Source organism: Paralichthys olivaceus, chromosome 6 (assembly GCF_024713975.1).
Source record: "Paralichthys olivaceus isolate ysfri-2021 chromosome 6, ASM2471397v2, whole genome shotgun sequence".
Classification (NCBI taxonomy): domain Eukaryota; kingdom Metazoa; phylum Chordata; class Actinopteri; order Pleuronectiformes; family Paralichthyidae; genus Paralichthys; species Paralichthys olivaceus.
In genome coordinates, this window is record NC_091098.1 from 14,695,964 (window position 1) to 14,714,203 (window position 18,240).

The 18,240-nt window shown below is 42.7% G+C and overlaps 1 protein-coding gene across 4 annotated transcripts in view; it reads left to right on the forward strand.

Moving 5' to 3' along the window:
- fignl2 (fidgetin like 2) overlaps positions 1–18,240 on the forward strand; it is a 43,360-nt gene that overhangs the window by 13,346 nt on the left and 11,774 nt on the right. For 2 of the 4 annotated variants that reach the window (XM_020089333.2, XM_069525975.1), the window contains exon 4: positions 15,009–15,143. In XM_020089333.2, the coding sequence (XP_019944892.2) occupies positions 15,119–15,143 (25 nt within the window). In that variant the 5' untranslated portion in view covers positions 15,009–15,118. Of the gene's footprint in view, positions 1–11,267; positions 11,415–13,321; positions 13,490–15,008; positions 15,144–18,240 lie in introns of those variants that run through there. The other 2 variants (XM_069525976.1, XM_020089330.2) reach the window with 2 other exon arrangements.

Consider the following 18,240-nt stretch of genomic DNA (forward strand, 5'->3'; position numbering starts at 1 on the left):
GGGGAACTAGAGGGTTCAGGGCTGCATCACCTTACCATAAAAAAGAAAATGATGAAAGATATCACCCTGAGTTTGCCATTGTTTATCTAAAGAGTTGGCTTGTAACTAAGTGATTATCTTCCATGATGATGTTGCCACAACGTTAGCTTCTTAATATTATTATTTTATTTTAATAAGTTGTTTTTCAACCTGATAGATTATTCAGTATCCTAAAGACAAAGTACTGCCAATTCCAGGACTAATTTGTGTAAACAATGTTGATCTTTGCCATCTTCGTGATAATCCCCCCCTGCTGGGGTTCATTGCATTTCACGCTGTGCTCACCTTTTTGGATTTGTGCATTTTTAATCTGGATTAACTAAATTTCAGGAAATTCATGCTGGGTGTTTATGTGCAGGTCTTACATTTCACATACATTTTTATGTTTGCATGTCATGTGGATCTTCGCAGACATAGCACACCCTAAAGCCTCTAATAATGAAATTGTTCTAGTAAACCTTTATGTTTCTCTCCCCTGCATGTTGTGTCATTTGTGTGTTACATCCCTGCTTTATGAGTCACTTGGTCATTGGGCTCTAGCCCATCCACTAAATGAAGTGGAAACCCAAAAGAAATGATGATAGAAACCCAGAGACACATGACTGAATTTTATGATGTGCTGATAAAATTTCACTAGCTCTTTTCTCATTGGATAACTCTGGGAAAGATACAGCTGGTGGTGCTTTATTTTCTTTCATTTCATTTTAAAACGTCCATGCCCACTTGTTTTTTAAAACAATACTCTTTAAACTTTGTGTATTTCACTGTTTCATAAATCCAACATAATACACAGTCCATTTCTTATAATGTGGTGCAGCAGAGAATTTTGTTGTCGTTTTGCCTGTGAAGGAAAATGTCAGTCATAACATTGCCTTTAGAACAAAATGATGTTATTTCAAATTGTTAGTGATAGAGAGCTGTAATTGCTTGCTGTTGCGGTACCTGTAGGAATTCAATACTGTCAATAGAGTGCAATTCTGTGTCAGTCACTATTAGTCTGTGAGCATGTTTTTTTGATTGTCATCTGCTGAAACGTTAACTGGGCTGCAGGGTATCCATCGGCTTTGTGTGTTTAGTAATACTGCTGTCCCTTTAATATGATGAATTCCTGTGTTGCCCCATCTTTGTATAAGAACAAGAAAATTGAGACATCTATTCCAGTCTGCTTCTCTCAGCCACTCATCGATCCCAAGGTTAGAGGGACAATGTGGCTTTCTCACACAAATAATGCGACAGCTACACTTCTATTTCAGTGCATGGACATTGTTTCTGTTACTGGGGTCAGGTGTTTTCATACATTATCAGGACCCGTGGCCTTAATGAATCCTGTGCACAGGCCTGACACGCTCAAGTCACACGCAGGACAGAGTGCTGCCTCTGCAGGCCGCTCCAAATGTCCACCTCAGCACCTCTGGACCTCAGTGGAGTGACCATTGATTTGATCTCCTCACTTATTCCTTCATTGACATAGATACACTGTGTCAGAGCTGCTTGACAGAATAAATCTTAGTCAGTCCACACAGGCTTATTGTCAGCAGACATTTTAAGGGTTTTCCTTTGGTGTTTATGGAGATTTTCAGCTCCTAACTCGATAGGAGCACTGCTTACCTTTAGATGGTGATTGCATTTCACCCCTCTCATATGCATACTAAGAGTGGGTTCCCACTGAAAAGATCAAGGCAATCTATGTGTGGCCGATTCTGGGCTGCTGCCAGGAAGACTGTCGATTCCATTAAAGGTGGGGCCAGATGTTTGTCATTACCTTTATTGATAACCACAGGGTCAATACTGTGATTTATTCTGCTGGGATAGGACTAAGCTTTAGTCACAAGTTTCACCAGGGCTTGATCAATAGTACACAATGGACATGTACAACATGACCACACATGAACTGAGAGCATCAGCAAAGCTGTAAATCTATCACAAAGTTTGGTGGTCAGGTGCACATACTGTACTGACTGCAGAGAAACTGTAAAAACTGTGGTGTGTTTTATTTCCACTTCAAAGTCCACAGCCTTTGACTTACAGCTCAGTCATTGTGAAATAATTGGGTGCAGAGAGGACTGTTGTTGTGTGTTTGTTCTGTTCTCACACGTGTCTTCCCCATGTCATATCATCAGAGGGTATCTTTGCTTACACTCTTTCAGTAAAAGCCATTTGAAATGAAAAGTAAAAACTCATGGTTTGCATACAGCTGTCTCGCCATGACATCATTCTGTTAGAAGACCAATCTGTTGCACAACTAAGTAAATTGCTGAGGTCTGTTTCAGACTCCTAGTTAGAAATTGATTGAGCTGATAGAATTTAAGGTTTTCATCTAATGAGTCGCATCATGCAGATTTTCATGAAGACAACTCCCATGATCCCACGCTGCTTCTCGACGTAATCAAACTGGGTTGTTATTGTTCTAAGAGATCCTGATCGGCTGAAGTGAAGATATTGTTGTAGAGGTGGTGTTGAAAAGTTCTGTTACAGTGAAGTTAATTGAATATTTTCAGTTTAAACATGCAAGTCTGCTGCTGTATCCTTTAAAGTGTAGTGTTGCGCTCAGTGGAGCTGTTGGCCTGCAGCAGTGTATCCAGCGCTGGAAATTCCTCTGGTGGTGTTGGTCTATAGGAGAGGGGCACTGACAGCAGCCTCTGAATAGACGCTGAGTCGCCGGACTGGACCAAAATGTAATTACCTCTCGCTCACAATGTCACACTGCAGACCTGAGCCTGACAGCAGCCTCAGAATGGAACGTGCTGGGATTGAATTAACCTCCAGCTGGGAAAGGTGTTGTTGTATGTGTTAGTTTTGGTGTGAACCACACCAATGCCTTTTTGTTTCCATGCCTGCAACTCACAGAATTTTCTTGAACTCACATGATCACACTATTATTCTGCACAGAACTGGTTTTTATAAAATTGCTTGGGCAAGCAGTGCTGTTTCGTGGCATTTTATGACTTTTGGCCCAGCCAGCCAACCACGGGAATGTGTTCAGACCACTGGCTAGTGTAATACGCTCTCGCTCTGACACACTGCAGCTCTTTGGTTGTGAAATCTGGAGGCAATAACACCACAATTATTCTCTCCCTCCTTGAGCTTCATAGAGTCATTGCTATGATAAGCCAATAGCTTCAACAGCTCCATAGCTATTAGAGTCAGTCTATCCCTGGAGTGACAGTAATTTGCTGCTCCCAGTATAAACCTTTGTCATAGTCTTTAACATCAAACAGATTATGTGCCGTCACTTATTGAGATTGATTAATATTTTCATGATGCAATTTATTTGCTGGGGAGTGTACAGCATGCACTGGCTGAGTGGGCTAATGTAATGTAATGGGGACATAAATGAGCCATTAATCTGGCAGACCCAAGGGTAAAGGGACAGCATAAAGGGGCCCAGAAAGCATGATGTAACCAAGATAGTGGGGCAGCCAATCACAGATTATTTGGGATTCCATTATTCAAAAGAATAATCGGCATTCAGAAATTCAAAGAGGTGGATGGAATGGTTTTGAAATCTTCCTTCAAAGCATCACATCAGTTAAAAGTCGAACAACACAGGTACTGTATATCATTTCTGAGTTTTTTTTCTCTTAAAATGTTCCATCAAAAGCAATTTATATATGACACAGGGGCAGGGGCAAACTGAGGCTTTAAAAGAGGATACCAGGTGCTTCAAGATCGGAAATTGAAAATGGAGATAACACTGTGGAGGAAAAGGAAGCGAGGTGGCGATACACAATTATCTGTGGGAGGCGTTGGGTATTATAAATGACCCTGTGAGACCAGAGTGGGAGGTGGGAGCCAGCGAGCTGTCGGGGGGCTTCCTGGCTGTATAATTGAAAATCATTCAGACAGCTGTACAGTTTAACCTTGGTGGACCATGGTCTTAGTCACTAATTGATGGGTTGGCATGCGCTGGCAATTGAAAAGTGAGGTGTATGTGGGTAGACATCTCACCTGCATGTGTTTGTCTTTATGTTTATGTTCCAAGAAAGCTTTGTAAAACATCTGCGTCAATATCTCTCTCATGTCCCTCGATATTTGTCATGAGCCTTTTCCATCACACGACCTCACACCACATTGCAACATCGGTATGTGGGTACATTTCTTATCATCTCCAGGTTTGTCTTGAGCAATGTTTTCAGCTCTGCAAACCACCTCCCACCACGATACTGATATAACAGAATGGTCCCATTTTTTTTGTTTGCGAGTGATACAAGCCAGAGAGGCAAGTAAGTGATCTACAGGAAGTAATAGATCTCTCTCTGGTCAGTCGGAGCAGAATCCTGTCTCCTTGCTCCCCATGCACAGGGCCGGAGCAGCATGGTCGTCCCTTCCCTCGTGGAACCAGATGCATTATTGATGGATGGCTGATTGGGAACTCAATTACACAGAGATTACTGGGCTGGCAGACACTGGGACACCACTACCCTGTCAAAACGATTGAATTAGGGCACAGGAGAGAAGGGAAAGTGTCCTTCAGAGACGCCTCTCCTCTCTGCAGACCTCCTGGGGACACCAAACGGCCACAGCCTAGTTCAATCTCTGACAGATGACCTTCCCAACAGCTGTAGCTGGACAGCCTGCTGGCTGGATTCTGCCGCACAGAGCAGAAGGGAGAATCTTTTTAGAGGTTAACCGGTGCCCTTACAGTGTGGTGGAGTTGTACATTTTGTGGTGGATTCAGTGATCGTGTATGAGTGTGTTTGATTGTGCGCACAGACACACATTTTTGTCTGCCTGAGTATAATTTGATGTATCAAATGACAGCTGCTCTTCCTTTCGTACAGAAGTAGATGCGATGATGAGAAAGGCTCAGAATGCGAATGTTTGTGCATAAATATTGGCATTTCACCAGATCTCATTCATATAACATGGCCCACCTGAATGAGAAGCGTGCCTTGCAGGGTCGCATGCTATTACAAATTTAATGTGAAATCTGGATCGAAGAAGATGAGAGAAGGGGGCTTCGGCATCTGAAATGGAAGCATTCATCTTCCTTTTCTGTTGGTCAGCAAATGTGCTCAAAGCAAAGGAAAAGAGCAAGGCGACAAAAGCTGATCTCGAAGAAGAGAAATCATTTTATACCAGACCACACTGTGAAGCCTATTTCACCCTTCAGACTGGTGCAACTATCCTGGACTGCTGTTTATTGCATTCATCAGTGCAGATATGGAAGACTGATCTCATGTGTCCGTGTCTTCACATTTCTGCCCCCACAGCTTTTCCTTGGAGGACAACTCTATTTTCGAGAATCATGTACAGATGCAGTTCTCTTCCTGTATCGTTTGGAATGAAAGCACATGTGTGATCATGGACAAGGTTTTCCATTCCTTGTGTCTTCTTCTATTGTCGCTATGTCAGTGTGTCAGTGAAGAGAACGACTCTTGAAAGAGGCCTTTGTCCTGGTTTGCGTTGTCAATGGAGACGGGGCCATAGCTGGGATTAGGTGGACAACAGGCAGCTTTCACCAGGCTCCTGCTTTGTCCAGGTCTTCTCCAACAGGATGGACTATTTAGAAAGGACACCCCGGTGAGCTGTGCCCCGCTCTGTTGCCCCTGTCTCCCTGAACACTGGGCACAAGTTATACCCTGGAGAAAAGGTTTAATAAGGAGTGGAGAATAGCCATTAGCTCCCTACCAACCTCTGTTCATGGAGGAGAAAATAGAGGGACCAATTGACCAACAGAAAAACTATTGGGGTCTGTGACAATCATGAAAGGAGAAACTAATTCCCTCTCCTGAGCATAAGCCTGACTGCTCCGGAGACAACCTCAATCATTACTGAATTTAAAAAACCATGGCTCTAAAGAAAATTGGACTGGTGGTCCATTTCCTCATTTATCCCATTCACTTCTGTGGATGGATTCTCACTTATTTAGAGGTGTGTGTGTGTGTGTGTGTACTCATATTGAGCCAGTGTTCATGCCTCTGCATTTGTCATGACTCTGGGTTGAGTCCCTCTCTTTATTACACTCAAGCATTCCCTAACCAATATTTTCTATATTTCTAGCCAGGGAAGTTATGGTGTCACTGGATGCACTCATTCGCACTCATGGCAAGCATTGATTTCCAGCGTGCCTGCCCTGCATATATGAATTGTCTTTTCAAGATTAAATCAATTTTCAATCAATCCAGGAGTCTTTTCTGCCACAAACACTTCTATCAATAGTCACTGGATTGAGAAGAGGGTGACGGAGTCATAAATAAGTGAGATTGTATTCACACATACCTGTACCACTCCAATGGCCGGATAATAAAATCAATAAAACATTCATATTTCTTTAGAACGCGAGCCACATAAAATATCAGTTACCAGACATGTAACAACACAAAACTGTGGAAACAGTGAGCTGACAAAAATGCTGATTGTTGCTGCTATAGGTGCTTATCATTAAAACCATTGGCAACAGATCTGTGACTGTGAAAAACCCCAAGGATAAAGTTTCTCTCAACCAGCTGAGTAGGCTGAAAGTGTGTGTTGTGTGTCTGTGAGTCATCGTTCAGCATGATGCCAAAAAATCAAGTTCGCTGCACGATATTTGCAGTAATGAAGACTTTACATGCATTTGCTGCTGACCTATTCATTGTGAATGAATGCCAGCTATTATTCACGGAAATCATCTTCATTATATAAACATTTTTGCAAATTAGTGTCAATGACTTTCATCTTGCCTCCGTAAGCAAGACTCTGTTTTGCATCAGTTATCATTTTTTGATCAACATGCCCTTATTCCTGTAGGACATTAGGACAAATATGTCATTGTATACATCTATTGTTTATTAGTTGATAGTAACTGTGTTAGGCTGCAGGGAGTGGATTAACTCATGTCTTCAATTACAGCATTAAGTTGGTGGTTTGAAAGGATAAACACAACATACACACACTCTTAAGTTGAAATCTTTGTCAAAATTAAGAAATAAAACCATTAACTGCCCTCATTATCTCTAATCTCCAACTTTTTTTTGTTTGCGTGTGATTTAAGCTATTTCATTGTAAATCCACATGAAATACAAAGGACCTAATGCCAATACTATAATTGATCCATAGAACTGATGTGACATGAAGATATCCACACCTTGAGGTGACGTTCAATGGCATCAGGACCGGGTCGTGTCAGCATCCTCTCTCAAGCCTAAATCGCCAAAATAATATAAAATTCCCACACAGCTTTAATTTGAAACAGCTTGGAGCTCTCAAATAATCTAAATTCAACTCCCTGACCTCCCTATAAGACCTGTTTCCATGCCCTCGGACCACATGCCGGCATGGCGTGGAAAGTTCAGGTTTCCCAGTTTCCAGGGTCACATGTCTTTCTCCAGATTAACAACATGCATGGACGTGACACTCCAGGCTCATGCAAACGGTGTATGTATCAGAATATGCCCACGTAGCCATATGATGCATTCAGACGTTGCTGTAAAGACATTGTTCGGCCAGTTTTCTCTCTGATCATTGGTCATAATTAGCAGCATAAAGGCAAGTTGACAAAGAATTTCTCTCTACTGAAAATATAACAGACTTAAGTTTGTGTTTGAGGCTTCGCAGGTACAAGGCTCAGTACAACAATATAATTTCAAATTATTAGCAGCTACATATATTATGGTCTTTAAAGTTTTTCAAATGTCTGAAGCGTGAAACTATTCATTGAGCTGAGGAGTCTGTGGGTGTCTTATCACTTCAAAGCGCTAAATCTGATGTGCCTGTTAAATTTTGTGAATGACCTCTGTGATGTAATGACCTCTGCGTGTGTGTGTGTGTGTGTGTGTGTGTGTGTGTGTGTGTGTGTGTGTGTGTGTGTGTGTGTGTGTGTGTGTGTGTGTGTGTGTGTGTGTGCTGCGTCAGTATCTGCAAGCGCTGTCAGTACGTGGAGCCATGCCACAGGGTTTAACCCCACCACATTGATCCCCAGGTTGCACAGGGCTGCCTCCTAATTCTCCAATTTTCAGCTGTTAGAGATAGAATTGGAATAATAAACAGCTGAAGCCCCCCTCCCAACCACCACCACCTTCTTGCACACACACATGCACAATTGGTCCCTTCCTCCACTGCCTGGCTGGGGTAGAGTTTCTCTCCCTGTTCTAATCCCAGCCAAAGCCCAAACCCTCGCTCCTCCGCTCTAATGAAATGATATCGGCCAACTTTGTGAACCTGGGGCTGATTATCACTATCAACACATGCACATTTTCTGGTTTATTTCTGGACACATAAAAGTGTAAATATTCCTTACACACGCTCCACTTCATAGACAAAGTGTAAATAATCCTTACACACACTCCACTTCATAGACAGATAGTTTTGTGCATTGCTTCCTCAAACATGTATTCCTCACTGCACTTTGAGTCAAAGGAGAGAACACAGGAAATCAGATTTTATGTGTTTTGAATGACCAAATTAGCTAAATTTGTCTCCCATTTTTGAGGTTGGGTGTTTGTTTGCCTTAAGTTGAGCTTTGGTCAGCGTCAGTCTACACAGTCCTGGAAACAATTAGTCTCCTGAGGTCAGACCTCAGTCTCATACCTCAGGTCTCCTCAGAGCCTCTAGATATAGATCAGCCTCAGTGGCTGATCTATATATTATCACTTACAGTGTCTATGGTCTAAAGCAGCACAAGTGGATTTGTGTTTATACAAGTCTAGTAGGAAATAAGTGTTATTATCAATTTTGTTATTCTTTGTCTTTAGAAGTCTACAACATTTTTGACTTTTTTCAAACCTTTAATACATTTTAGGTGAGTTAATGATTTTAATCATCCATCCACTTAAAGACCCTACAACAGCAGCTCTTGAAAATGTTAAAGACCAGATTTCATGTTGGTAGTCAAAGTAACTAAAGAATTTGCCTTTCACTGTTGAAGAATGCAGCAGGAGACAGTCAGTCGTATACAACGGCAGGAAAATGTGCAGAACGTTCAGCCTGGGGAGAGAATGCAGGAGACAGGACATAATGTGTAATATATGCCAACGCAATCACAGGTTTTTGTTCACAGCACATCAACACTGCCGTCAGCCTGTCACCAAAAGCTCTCAAATCTCATTGTCTTTCTAAGTTGACATCTTTGTCTACACCCTTGACTCCTCTTTTTCATTCGAAGATATTTGTATTATTTATTTTATTTGTATTATTATATTATTTGATTTATTTATTTTTTTTTTTTCAGTTTTGCATCCATTAATATTTTGCTTTAGTTTTGTATTGGACTGGCTGAACTACCTGACCTGACAAAAGCATTTTTTAAATCTTACCAATGAAGAAAATATCTTGATAGAACATGACTAAAAAACATTAGTTAAGCTACTTTATTTAAAAAAAATAAAGAACGTATTGTTAAGTAAGATGCAAAGTAGTGAAACAGTGTCACTGTTTGCAGGCATACCAGCCCATGTATTTCCAGTTTTTCAAGTTGTATGAGACGTGACTGAGAGAAACCATATTAATCATCAGACCTACCACACTGCTCAGGACATCCGTCACTGTCTTTACACATATGATCTAGCACATTGCACATGGATTTTGTAGTCAAAAGTACTTTGTGTGTGTCAGTGTCCAGATGTGCAGTGAGTGTATGAGGTCTGATCTCTTGTTCTTACATTGAACAACTGCAGCTTTGAATCCATGTCTCCATGCACACAAAGCTGTTAAGGATATGATTATATGATATGTTGCTTAGCTAATCACTCTACAGGGCAGTGTTGCATGCAGATTTTCATCTAACTAAATTAAATATAAGCCTGATTCATCAGTTTGGCTTGATGAAACCAGCTGACACACTGACACATTTCATCATTGGGTGAACAACCTGCTGAATGGAGGTGTTGAGCTTGACATGCTCCGGAGTATGAGGTCAAATGCTAGCGTGATGACCTGTAGCCTCTGTCCTTTCAGGAGTCAATTTCAGCCTGCCACAGCTCTTTTGTCTGCCTCTCATATCTCTCCATTAACCTCCAATCACCAGGCACCTACGCAACCGCCCGGTCCTGACAGTAGCCCGTGTACCCCGGTGTCCGCTGGACTGAGTCTCCTGTTGGACTGTTTGGGGAGCCTGAGCTGTCACATGTGCGCAGAGACATCTTTGTGCGAGTCAGAGAAAGGGGCGGAATCTTCAAGACTGACACCTGTCAAACTCGCTCATATTGCACAGGAACTTGTCAGTGCAAGCGTACCTGCATCTGTCTCTTTCTCGTTCTCTCTCAGTCGTATTTTTCTCCAGTTTTTGGCTCGTCTCGTGTCCCGGGGCCCTGAAGTCTTTGTGCTTCAGTAGTGCTGGGCTCAGCATGCTGCCTGTGTCCACACACTGCTGCCTCAGCACTAATAAGGCAATAGAGTGATAGAGAGAGAGCGGCGCAGTTGTCTGCTTTCAACCTCCCCACTCAACCGTACCCTCACCTAACCCCCCGCAGAGATGCCATTAGCAAATCTATTGAGGGTCCCATATTAGGGAAAACATTAAGGAGTCTAATTGTGGTTCCGAACTGGGTCTCACTGGGTGTGTTAAGTTTTGTAACCACACTAATGAGTTGAAGTGTTTCCTCCAATGGGTTTATTGCCCCACATTCCAATTTGAGCCATGTCACTGACCACTGGGGCATCTCCCAAAATAGCTCGACCCACTTGTCCTACAAAAGAGACTTCTCGGAGGCCATGTGTTTGAAGGGTAATTACAGTCCATTACAACTTGGCTCTTGTGTTTGTAGTTCGGGTCATTATTTCTGTCTGTTAACACAGGGTGTCCACTAAGTGAAACCCAGGAACAGGCCGGCACTGATACGGCAAAGTCAGACCAGGTGAGAGAAACAGATCGTGTGATCAGATGAAAACAAGCCAGCATCAAACTGTGTGTGTTTCTGTGTGTGAGATTGATTAACACAGAAGTTTATTTATCTGTCTGATCAACTTATTCCTTTTTAGTTTTTTTGATTAGTTTTTAGTGATGATGTTGTATTCTCTGCTCTAAAGAAAATGATTAATTGTTTATATTTCTGATAAGATTTTTGACCAAAACTGCAAAAATACAATTCCAGTTGTGATCCTTTAATGATGGATGTGAGAGAGTTAAATACCTAAATAATTTTTCCCTCCAGGCTGCTCAGACTGCAAACACTTTCCATAATACTGTCACATGATGAAGTGCATGGGATGCTCAACACTAAACATATGACCACAATGTCCCCCCTCTATTTTCAGCTGGCCCACTCTGTGCACTCACTTGTGGTGAACTCTGTGTGTGTGTGTGTGTGTGTGTGTGTACGTGTGCCTGTGCGTGAGCGAGATCACTGCAGAGAAACACGACTGGAGCAGCGGCTCCGTGTAACGGGAGGAGATGACTGGACCATGTGGCCCTCAGTGTGCTGCTAAAAACAACCTGACAGCTGCGTGTGTGGGGAGTGAGTAAATGAAACTGGGACAGCACCTGACCACAAGAGAGATGGAGCTTGGAAACATTTCTGAAACGTTTAGTGACACAAATATTGGATCATAAACCCATCATATATAATTTCAACAATTTATCCTAATGTTTACCAGGACTGTTGCACATTCATCTTGTGGATCTCTTATCGTAAATACCATGGTTAGAGAAAATATCTTCAACAAATGCTACAATTCCTTTCCTATTTACGTGATGTTTATTGGTCGTCTCATCAGTGTTAGGGTTATTAAATTCAATTTCATTTTATTTGTTATAGAATCTAATCACTACATTTATTATCTTTAAGGAAATTTACATTGACATTGGAATGATAATGCCGAAGTTATAACAAATGTAAATGATAACAATTTGAAGTTAATGACAATGGCTACTAATTCCAGTCTTTGGGGGAGATTGTTCTCTGTCTAGACTTGTGTGAGAGGTTTATCAGTTTCACCTTGCAGCAACTTGTCTTTTAACTGACTTCACAGCAACTGACAAGTCAACACACAGTCTAGTTATTGTTTTACTTTTGGGAAAGAAACATGAACCCTGTGGCTTTGCTGTGATGTGTCGCCCTAATGGCCACATACTGGAAACAGCATTTTAATCATAGAATGAATGATTGTAGAAAAAAAAAGATCAGATTTTAGACAAGAGGCTTTAAAATGGGGGACAACAATTTCAGGCAGGTGTAAAGTAATAGATATTGATATTAAGGAGTTATAAATGTAATCGTAGCTTGATATTTTACACTTAAACCATAAACAAAAAAAATAAAAAGCAAAAACAAATACAACCAAATATATAGAATTTGAATTAAGAAAATAACATTATTTTAAAATGTAAGCTTAAAAGCATTTTTCATCAGCAAACAAAAATGCTGATACCGATATGTCTATGACGATATATCGGCAGGAGATCACTGGACTTTGTGAGCAATCTATGTTATAGCAATACAACTTAATAAAGTAAAGTTAGAGGTAAGGAAGAAATCCTATGAAATGTTTCGATTTTACGTAGTTTTTTTGACTTTTTTTGTTACTTGCTAACTCTTGTCGGGGGTCAGGGTGATGGCTTCTGGGAGAAGATCATTCTGGACTACAATAAGTCATAGGACAGTCCTGGATGAGGGCTGTGTGAGGACAGGACTTGTGAAGTGCTGGTTTCAGGATTGCTGTCATCAGGGCTGGAGCAAATGTTAATCAGTAAATATCTCCAAACCACGAGCTGACTTCTTGTTAAACAAATGACCTTTTCTTGCCTTTTTAAATCTTCCATGCAGAAGATGTGACGTGTGGGTGAGGCAGTTCAGAAAGATTTCTGACAGAGCTGAGAAACAAAAGGTTATTCTGTAAAGTAACATTGTTTCTGCTTTTGCGCAGTTAAGTAGTTTAAATACTTTTAATAAGTGATAAGTAATGAGTAATTCATTACATTTTCCAATTTGTCATCTGTTTTAGTCAGTTAGAAGAGAATCCCCCCATTGTTCCTCTGTGTATCTGGGGGGGTTATAAAATCACAATCTGACCACTGTTCCTTCAGCTCTGTCTTAATCCTCCTGAGGCCAAACCAAACTTACCCTGGTCATTTCCCTCCAACCCAGAAAGTCACTCTCTCTCTCTCTCTCTCTCTCTCTTTCCCCCCTGTCATCAGTGTCCATGCTCTTTCTCCTACAGAGCAGGATTGGTCAGTCCTCCACTCTCTGTGTTGCCCTCCCCTCATTCTCTCTCTGTGTCTCTCTCTCTCTTTATGCAAAACGTATTTAAGTAGTAGAGAGGGAGAGAGAGAGAGGGAGAGGGAGGGAGGGAGGGAGGGAGGGGGGAGGGGAGATCAGTGGGGGAGGGGAGCTGAGTGCTCACTCTGTTGTCACTGGCCATAGAGAGAGGGAGGTAGAGAGAGACAGAGGGAGGGAGACAGAGAGAGAGAGAGAGTGGAGTTGTGTCCCATATGTGGAAAAAAAGCATAGCAGTACACACACTCGGGTCTGGTCTACTCCAGGGATTATCCTAGTGCTTTCAGATCTGATGGAGGACATGCAGGCATGAATAGGTAAGGCTGCCTGTCTTCTCTGCATCTCTGTGTATATCTGCTGTCACAGCCCGCTGCTCTTCCTGCTGTTTGACTTGGCTCTGCTGAAGTTGGAAAGGGAACCCGAGCTGAGCGTGTTGTAGGGGATCTGATCTTTGGCCACTGACCATGAGACGTTTTCCTAAACCTCCTTACTGTAGCTCTGCCTTCTCCTCTCAGCCCCTCTCTGAACTGTGCAGGAACCGTGTTTGTTTTCAGTGGAAGCTGTGGTTTGCTGCAGAAGCGTGTAGTTAGATTCTCTGGGCTGACTGAGTGTTAGAAGTTGACTGTCAGTTAGAGCAAAGGGGGCCGTATAGTCGGTGTTGTACGTGAAGCCTCCGGGTGTGCAGGGTCAGCCGTGTGGTCATTGCGTAATTTCTTCTCCATAGGAATTGTGCATGAGTTAATGTATACTGCTGTTTATTTTTACACATGTCCAGAAAGATAAACTCTGTGTTCGTACGCCAACTTTATCCAAAAGTATTAAATGACAGTGTTGAATTGGGTTAAATTCTGTTGTCTAAAAGTTTATTAATATGTTTGAGATTTTTTGATGTTCTGGTTTATTTATTTTTTACTCCTTTATCCTCCTGTTTACCTATATAGGGACAGTAAATTTACTGAAGCATTGATGTTTATTTGTGGATTAAATGTTTTCACATATCTTAAAGACTGCAAAACAATTTCAGTCAATTGCCTATTGTTTTTCCTTAATGCAACTCATGCCCAAATGTGGATCAAATCAAATAAAATTGGCGTAAACATAATTCAGAAGTGACACAAATGGCTGTTGGGAAAAAGCTACATTTTCATACAGTTGTTTTAATCTCATGGTTTTGCTCAGAGAGGTGGTTTATATCAGAATAAAACAACAGTGCAGGATTACACTGACGTTAATCTGTGGATGATTAAAATGTGACATTTACAACCCAAACCAGAATGGATTATTTTGGCATATTTTCCTATAAGTTGGTTGAATTTATATTTATTTTTTAACACAATTTCATCCTCAACATTCATACTTTCTTTTTTTTTCTTGGTGAGAAAACTTTGAAATCACAGGAGACATTTTTTTTTCCTTATACATTTTGCCTGTGCAGCTCCAAAAGTGTTTGGTCTCCTAAGAATGCAGTCTTTATTGCCCCAGTGCACAGAGCCATGGTATGCATGAGTCTTTTTGTGAGGCAGATTTAGAAAGCCCTCTTTAGAGGCTGGACGCAGCTTCACAATCAGCTTAATGCCTGCCTATAATGAATACCCTTGTGTGCGTCAATTTGGGAGAATGTGTGTGTGTGTCTGTGTGAACTCGTGTTTTTGTTACACTGATAGCGTTCTCAGGTTGGTCAGTAATTCTATCATGCTGTGACTGAATTCTAGTATGTGTTTGCTGCTGTGTGAGCTTGTGTGATCGGTAGGTTGACATGTGAGTGTTTGTCCAGACATTGTGCAGCAGCCTGTAACTGTCTAACCTCCCTCCCTCTCTTCTCTCTCCGTCTCTCAGGGTTCTGTTGTCAGAAGCTTGTGCCAGTGATGGACTACAGCCGGACGGATACTAACCTAAGCTGGTGTTCACAAAACAGCATTCCTCCTTACTGAGACCAGCTCCACAGAATGCTGAGTCCTATTGTCCCCTATAGTGAGTACACTGCACCCTTCTTTATATCTTTCCTGCTGCATGTCACACCAAACAGACCCATTTGAGTTAGTTGGACTTTGCCTGAATCAATGCACCCCCCACCCTTCCTGTGGGATACTGTGTTGTGTAAGAAGGAAAAAAGGCACAGGTGAAGTGTTGCATGCCTCTGTGCAGAAACCTTTTTTTTTGTCTGAATGTTTCATCATCAAGCGGAAGGAGGCAGAGGGAGACTGGAGGGCTGATGGTGTAAGCTGCAGAAACCCCTCAGTTCTGCCAGTGTCATTTTACCTATACAGCTCCGGACCCACCACCATGCCGCCTCCCGCTCTCCTTCCCCTTTTGCCCTTCTCTTTCTTTTTCCCCCTTTAAAATGCTGACCTAATAACTGATGTGTCCAGTTTTTGGCCTCCCCCTTTCTCACCCACCCACCAGGTTTCATTTGAGTCCAGTGCGCTGGCTCTCCAAAACAGCATTGTTTGCCGGCCAGCATGGGGCTGCCTCCGTGGCCTCGGCTTCAACAGCCCCCTTTTTTTTTTTTTAACAACTCTTTAACTGGCCTCAAATGAGCATTATCGGGCATGACAGTTACAAGAAAAGAGGGAAACCACACAGAATGCTTAATTTAAAAAGTATTACTTCATAATAGATGGTGAAAAAGTTTGAATTTGCAACAAAATGGGGTGTGGAGGCAGTGTAGAGCAAGTGTGTGGGTGTGTGAATTCAAACAGGACAAAGCAGCTTGATTAAAGCATCTCGAGGGGATGTTTGACAGTTTCCATTACTCTTTGTTTGCTTTTTGTCAATTTCACCCTTGAAATAGCCAATGTTATTATTCAACCACTCATCAGATGGATGGAATTTAGAGCTGGAAAAGTAGTTGACCTCATGCGCTGTTATGAAACATGCCCCACAAGTGTCCTCCCAGAACATGTTGTGCTTTTTCCCATTAAATAATGTTTATACATAAAAATCCAATTAGGGCGAGTTGCTCACATTATTTTTCTTCATGCATGCTGGTGTTGCTTCTCACAAGCGCTTGTGTAACTGGTCGTCCCATCAGTTCCCTGCACCCTGCTAGTCCATTTTCAACGCTGCTGCAACGGACAGCACGTCCAAGAATGTCACAAACTGCTGGTGGAATAGTTAGCATGCCTTCGGAGCGGCACACTGCTGGTCCTTCACGGGAGTCTTCCAGTAAATTACGTACCAGCTTTTGTGTGTGATTATCTTTTATGATCAGGACGCACAAAGCTGGTTTTCATCTGCTCTGTCCAGCAGCTTGATGGCTTTTTTCTTCATGTACAGAGTAGCTCTGTTCTGCAGCGCTTCTGCAGTGGTGAGATCGTTTCAAAACAGCCTGCCAGTGTGTGCGTGTGTAGACAGAGGGATCGTATGAGCGCACACAGCAGTGTAAGGTAGGCCCGCTGTTTACTCTCAGACCAGTGACACAAACACACCCCTGTGCTTGCAGGTGACACTGCACCTCACTGTCTTTTAGTTAAAGACTATAGTCATGATTCTAGCTCAACAAAAACGGACTGTGATGGACTTTGCATTTGTGCAGGACATGCAAAGACTCTCACCTCCATGTTGAAATTCCCTTTGTGGGAATGTGAAGCATTCCGACATCCCAATCCTATTTCTGACTCCTGCTGAAGGCATTTCTGCCCCAGCATATATACTGGTCCCAGTGTATGAACACACAGTTAGTACAACCATCAACACACACAACTCTTTGTTATCAGGACTGCTCTAACATATCCAGTTGCAATGGTTTAGGTCCCACATTCAGCCAGTGTTTGTCTGTCTTTCTTCCTCTGTGTGTCCGGCCTTGGTCCTCGTCTCCGGCCAGTCCAGAGGACTTCAAGCTGGGGCGAGTAGCCCTGGCTGGACCTGAGAAGAAACCTGAGAGAGATTCCAGGGGCCATGGATACTCCTGGAGGGATTTGGTGCAAAGAATCTGTAATCTGCACTTCAAACACACTCTTAAATCAGTCCCAGGCCGCCAACCCAGGAGTGCCCTAACTCTTGTTGCTGGGGGGGCCCCGCTGGTGTAGCGATACCTTTTCTTTTAAAACAGCCCACATAGACACAAACACACACGTACACACATGGGGCAACCACACACACACACACAGTCCAGATCTGGCAGCTTTTATAGCTCTCCTCTGACTGACCCCTCTCCGGCTCTGTTTTTATGTTTTGTACGAGTGTCTTTGTGAATGACTCGGCCAAGTCATGGAGTAGTTTGTATAGAAAAAAGAAAGGAGTACATCTCGCCCTGGCCCCTGAAGGAGCAGGTTGGAGGGGCCATACCAGCATCTCTTCCTATTGTCGGCAGAATGGTATGAGTTGTGCAGTGGAGGGGTCTGTGAGGCCCTTGAGTAAACACGCAGCCTGCTAAAATGTGTATGAAGAAGAGCTAGGATCATTAGTGTGGGGTGTGAATGGGCTCTAATTAGCCTCCAGTGTGTGTGTGTGTGTGTGGCTATGTGTGTGTGTGGCTATGTGTGTGTGTGTATGTTTGCATACCTCTGTTAACTCAAGAAAAGAAGGTTAGGGACCCAGGGCCCCGTGAGTCCACTGGCCCTCAGCTCTGTCTCTCTCTGAGGGATCATCAGCTCATTAAGGAGACCTCCACTCCCGTTAAGGGCCAAATTAAGAAGCAGGGTTGTGAGGCTCATTTGGATGGCAACACTTCACTGGATTCCTGAGGCAGCAGAATTCAGAGCTTGACAATGAGAAGCAATGTCTTTCCCACCAGTGCAGCTCATTAGTAAATGACTACACTTGAGAAAATACTTAAATTGTTGTGCCATTCGGTGTTTGCAGTGCAGTGATCATAATATGCTTGGCCATGACAGCAGGGGCCGCAGCTGTTGAATACACTGAGCTTCTCTAATATGTGTGTGTACTAACAGAAAACAACAAATCCCAGAGCTGTCCATGTGCCGAGGGTATAAGCTGGGAGCACAGAGGGGCTGGGGGATTTGGACAGAAGGGAGGGAATGGAACATGCACACAGGGAATGGGGGGAATAAGGGAGGTGGAGAGGCAGAGAGCCGGGGAAAGAAGGAGATTGCGAGGAAAAGATATA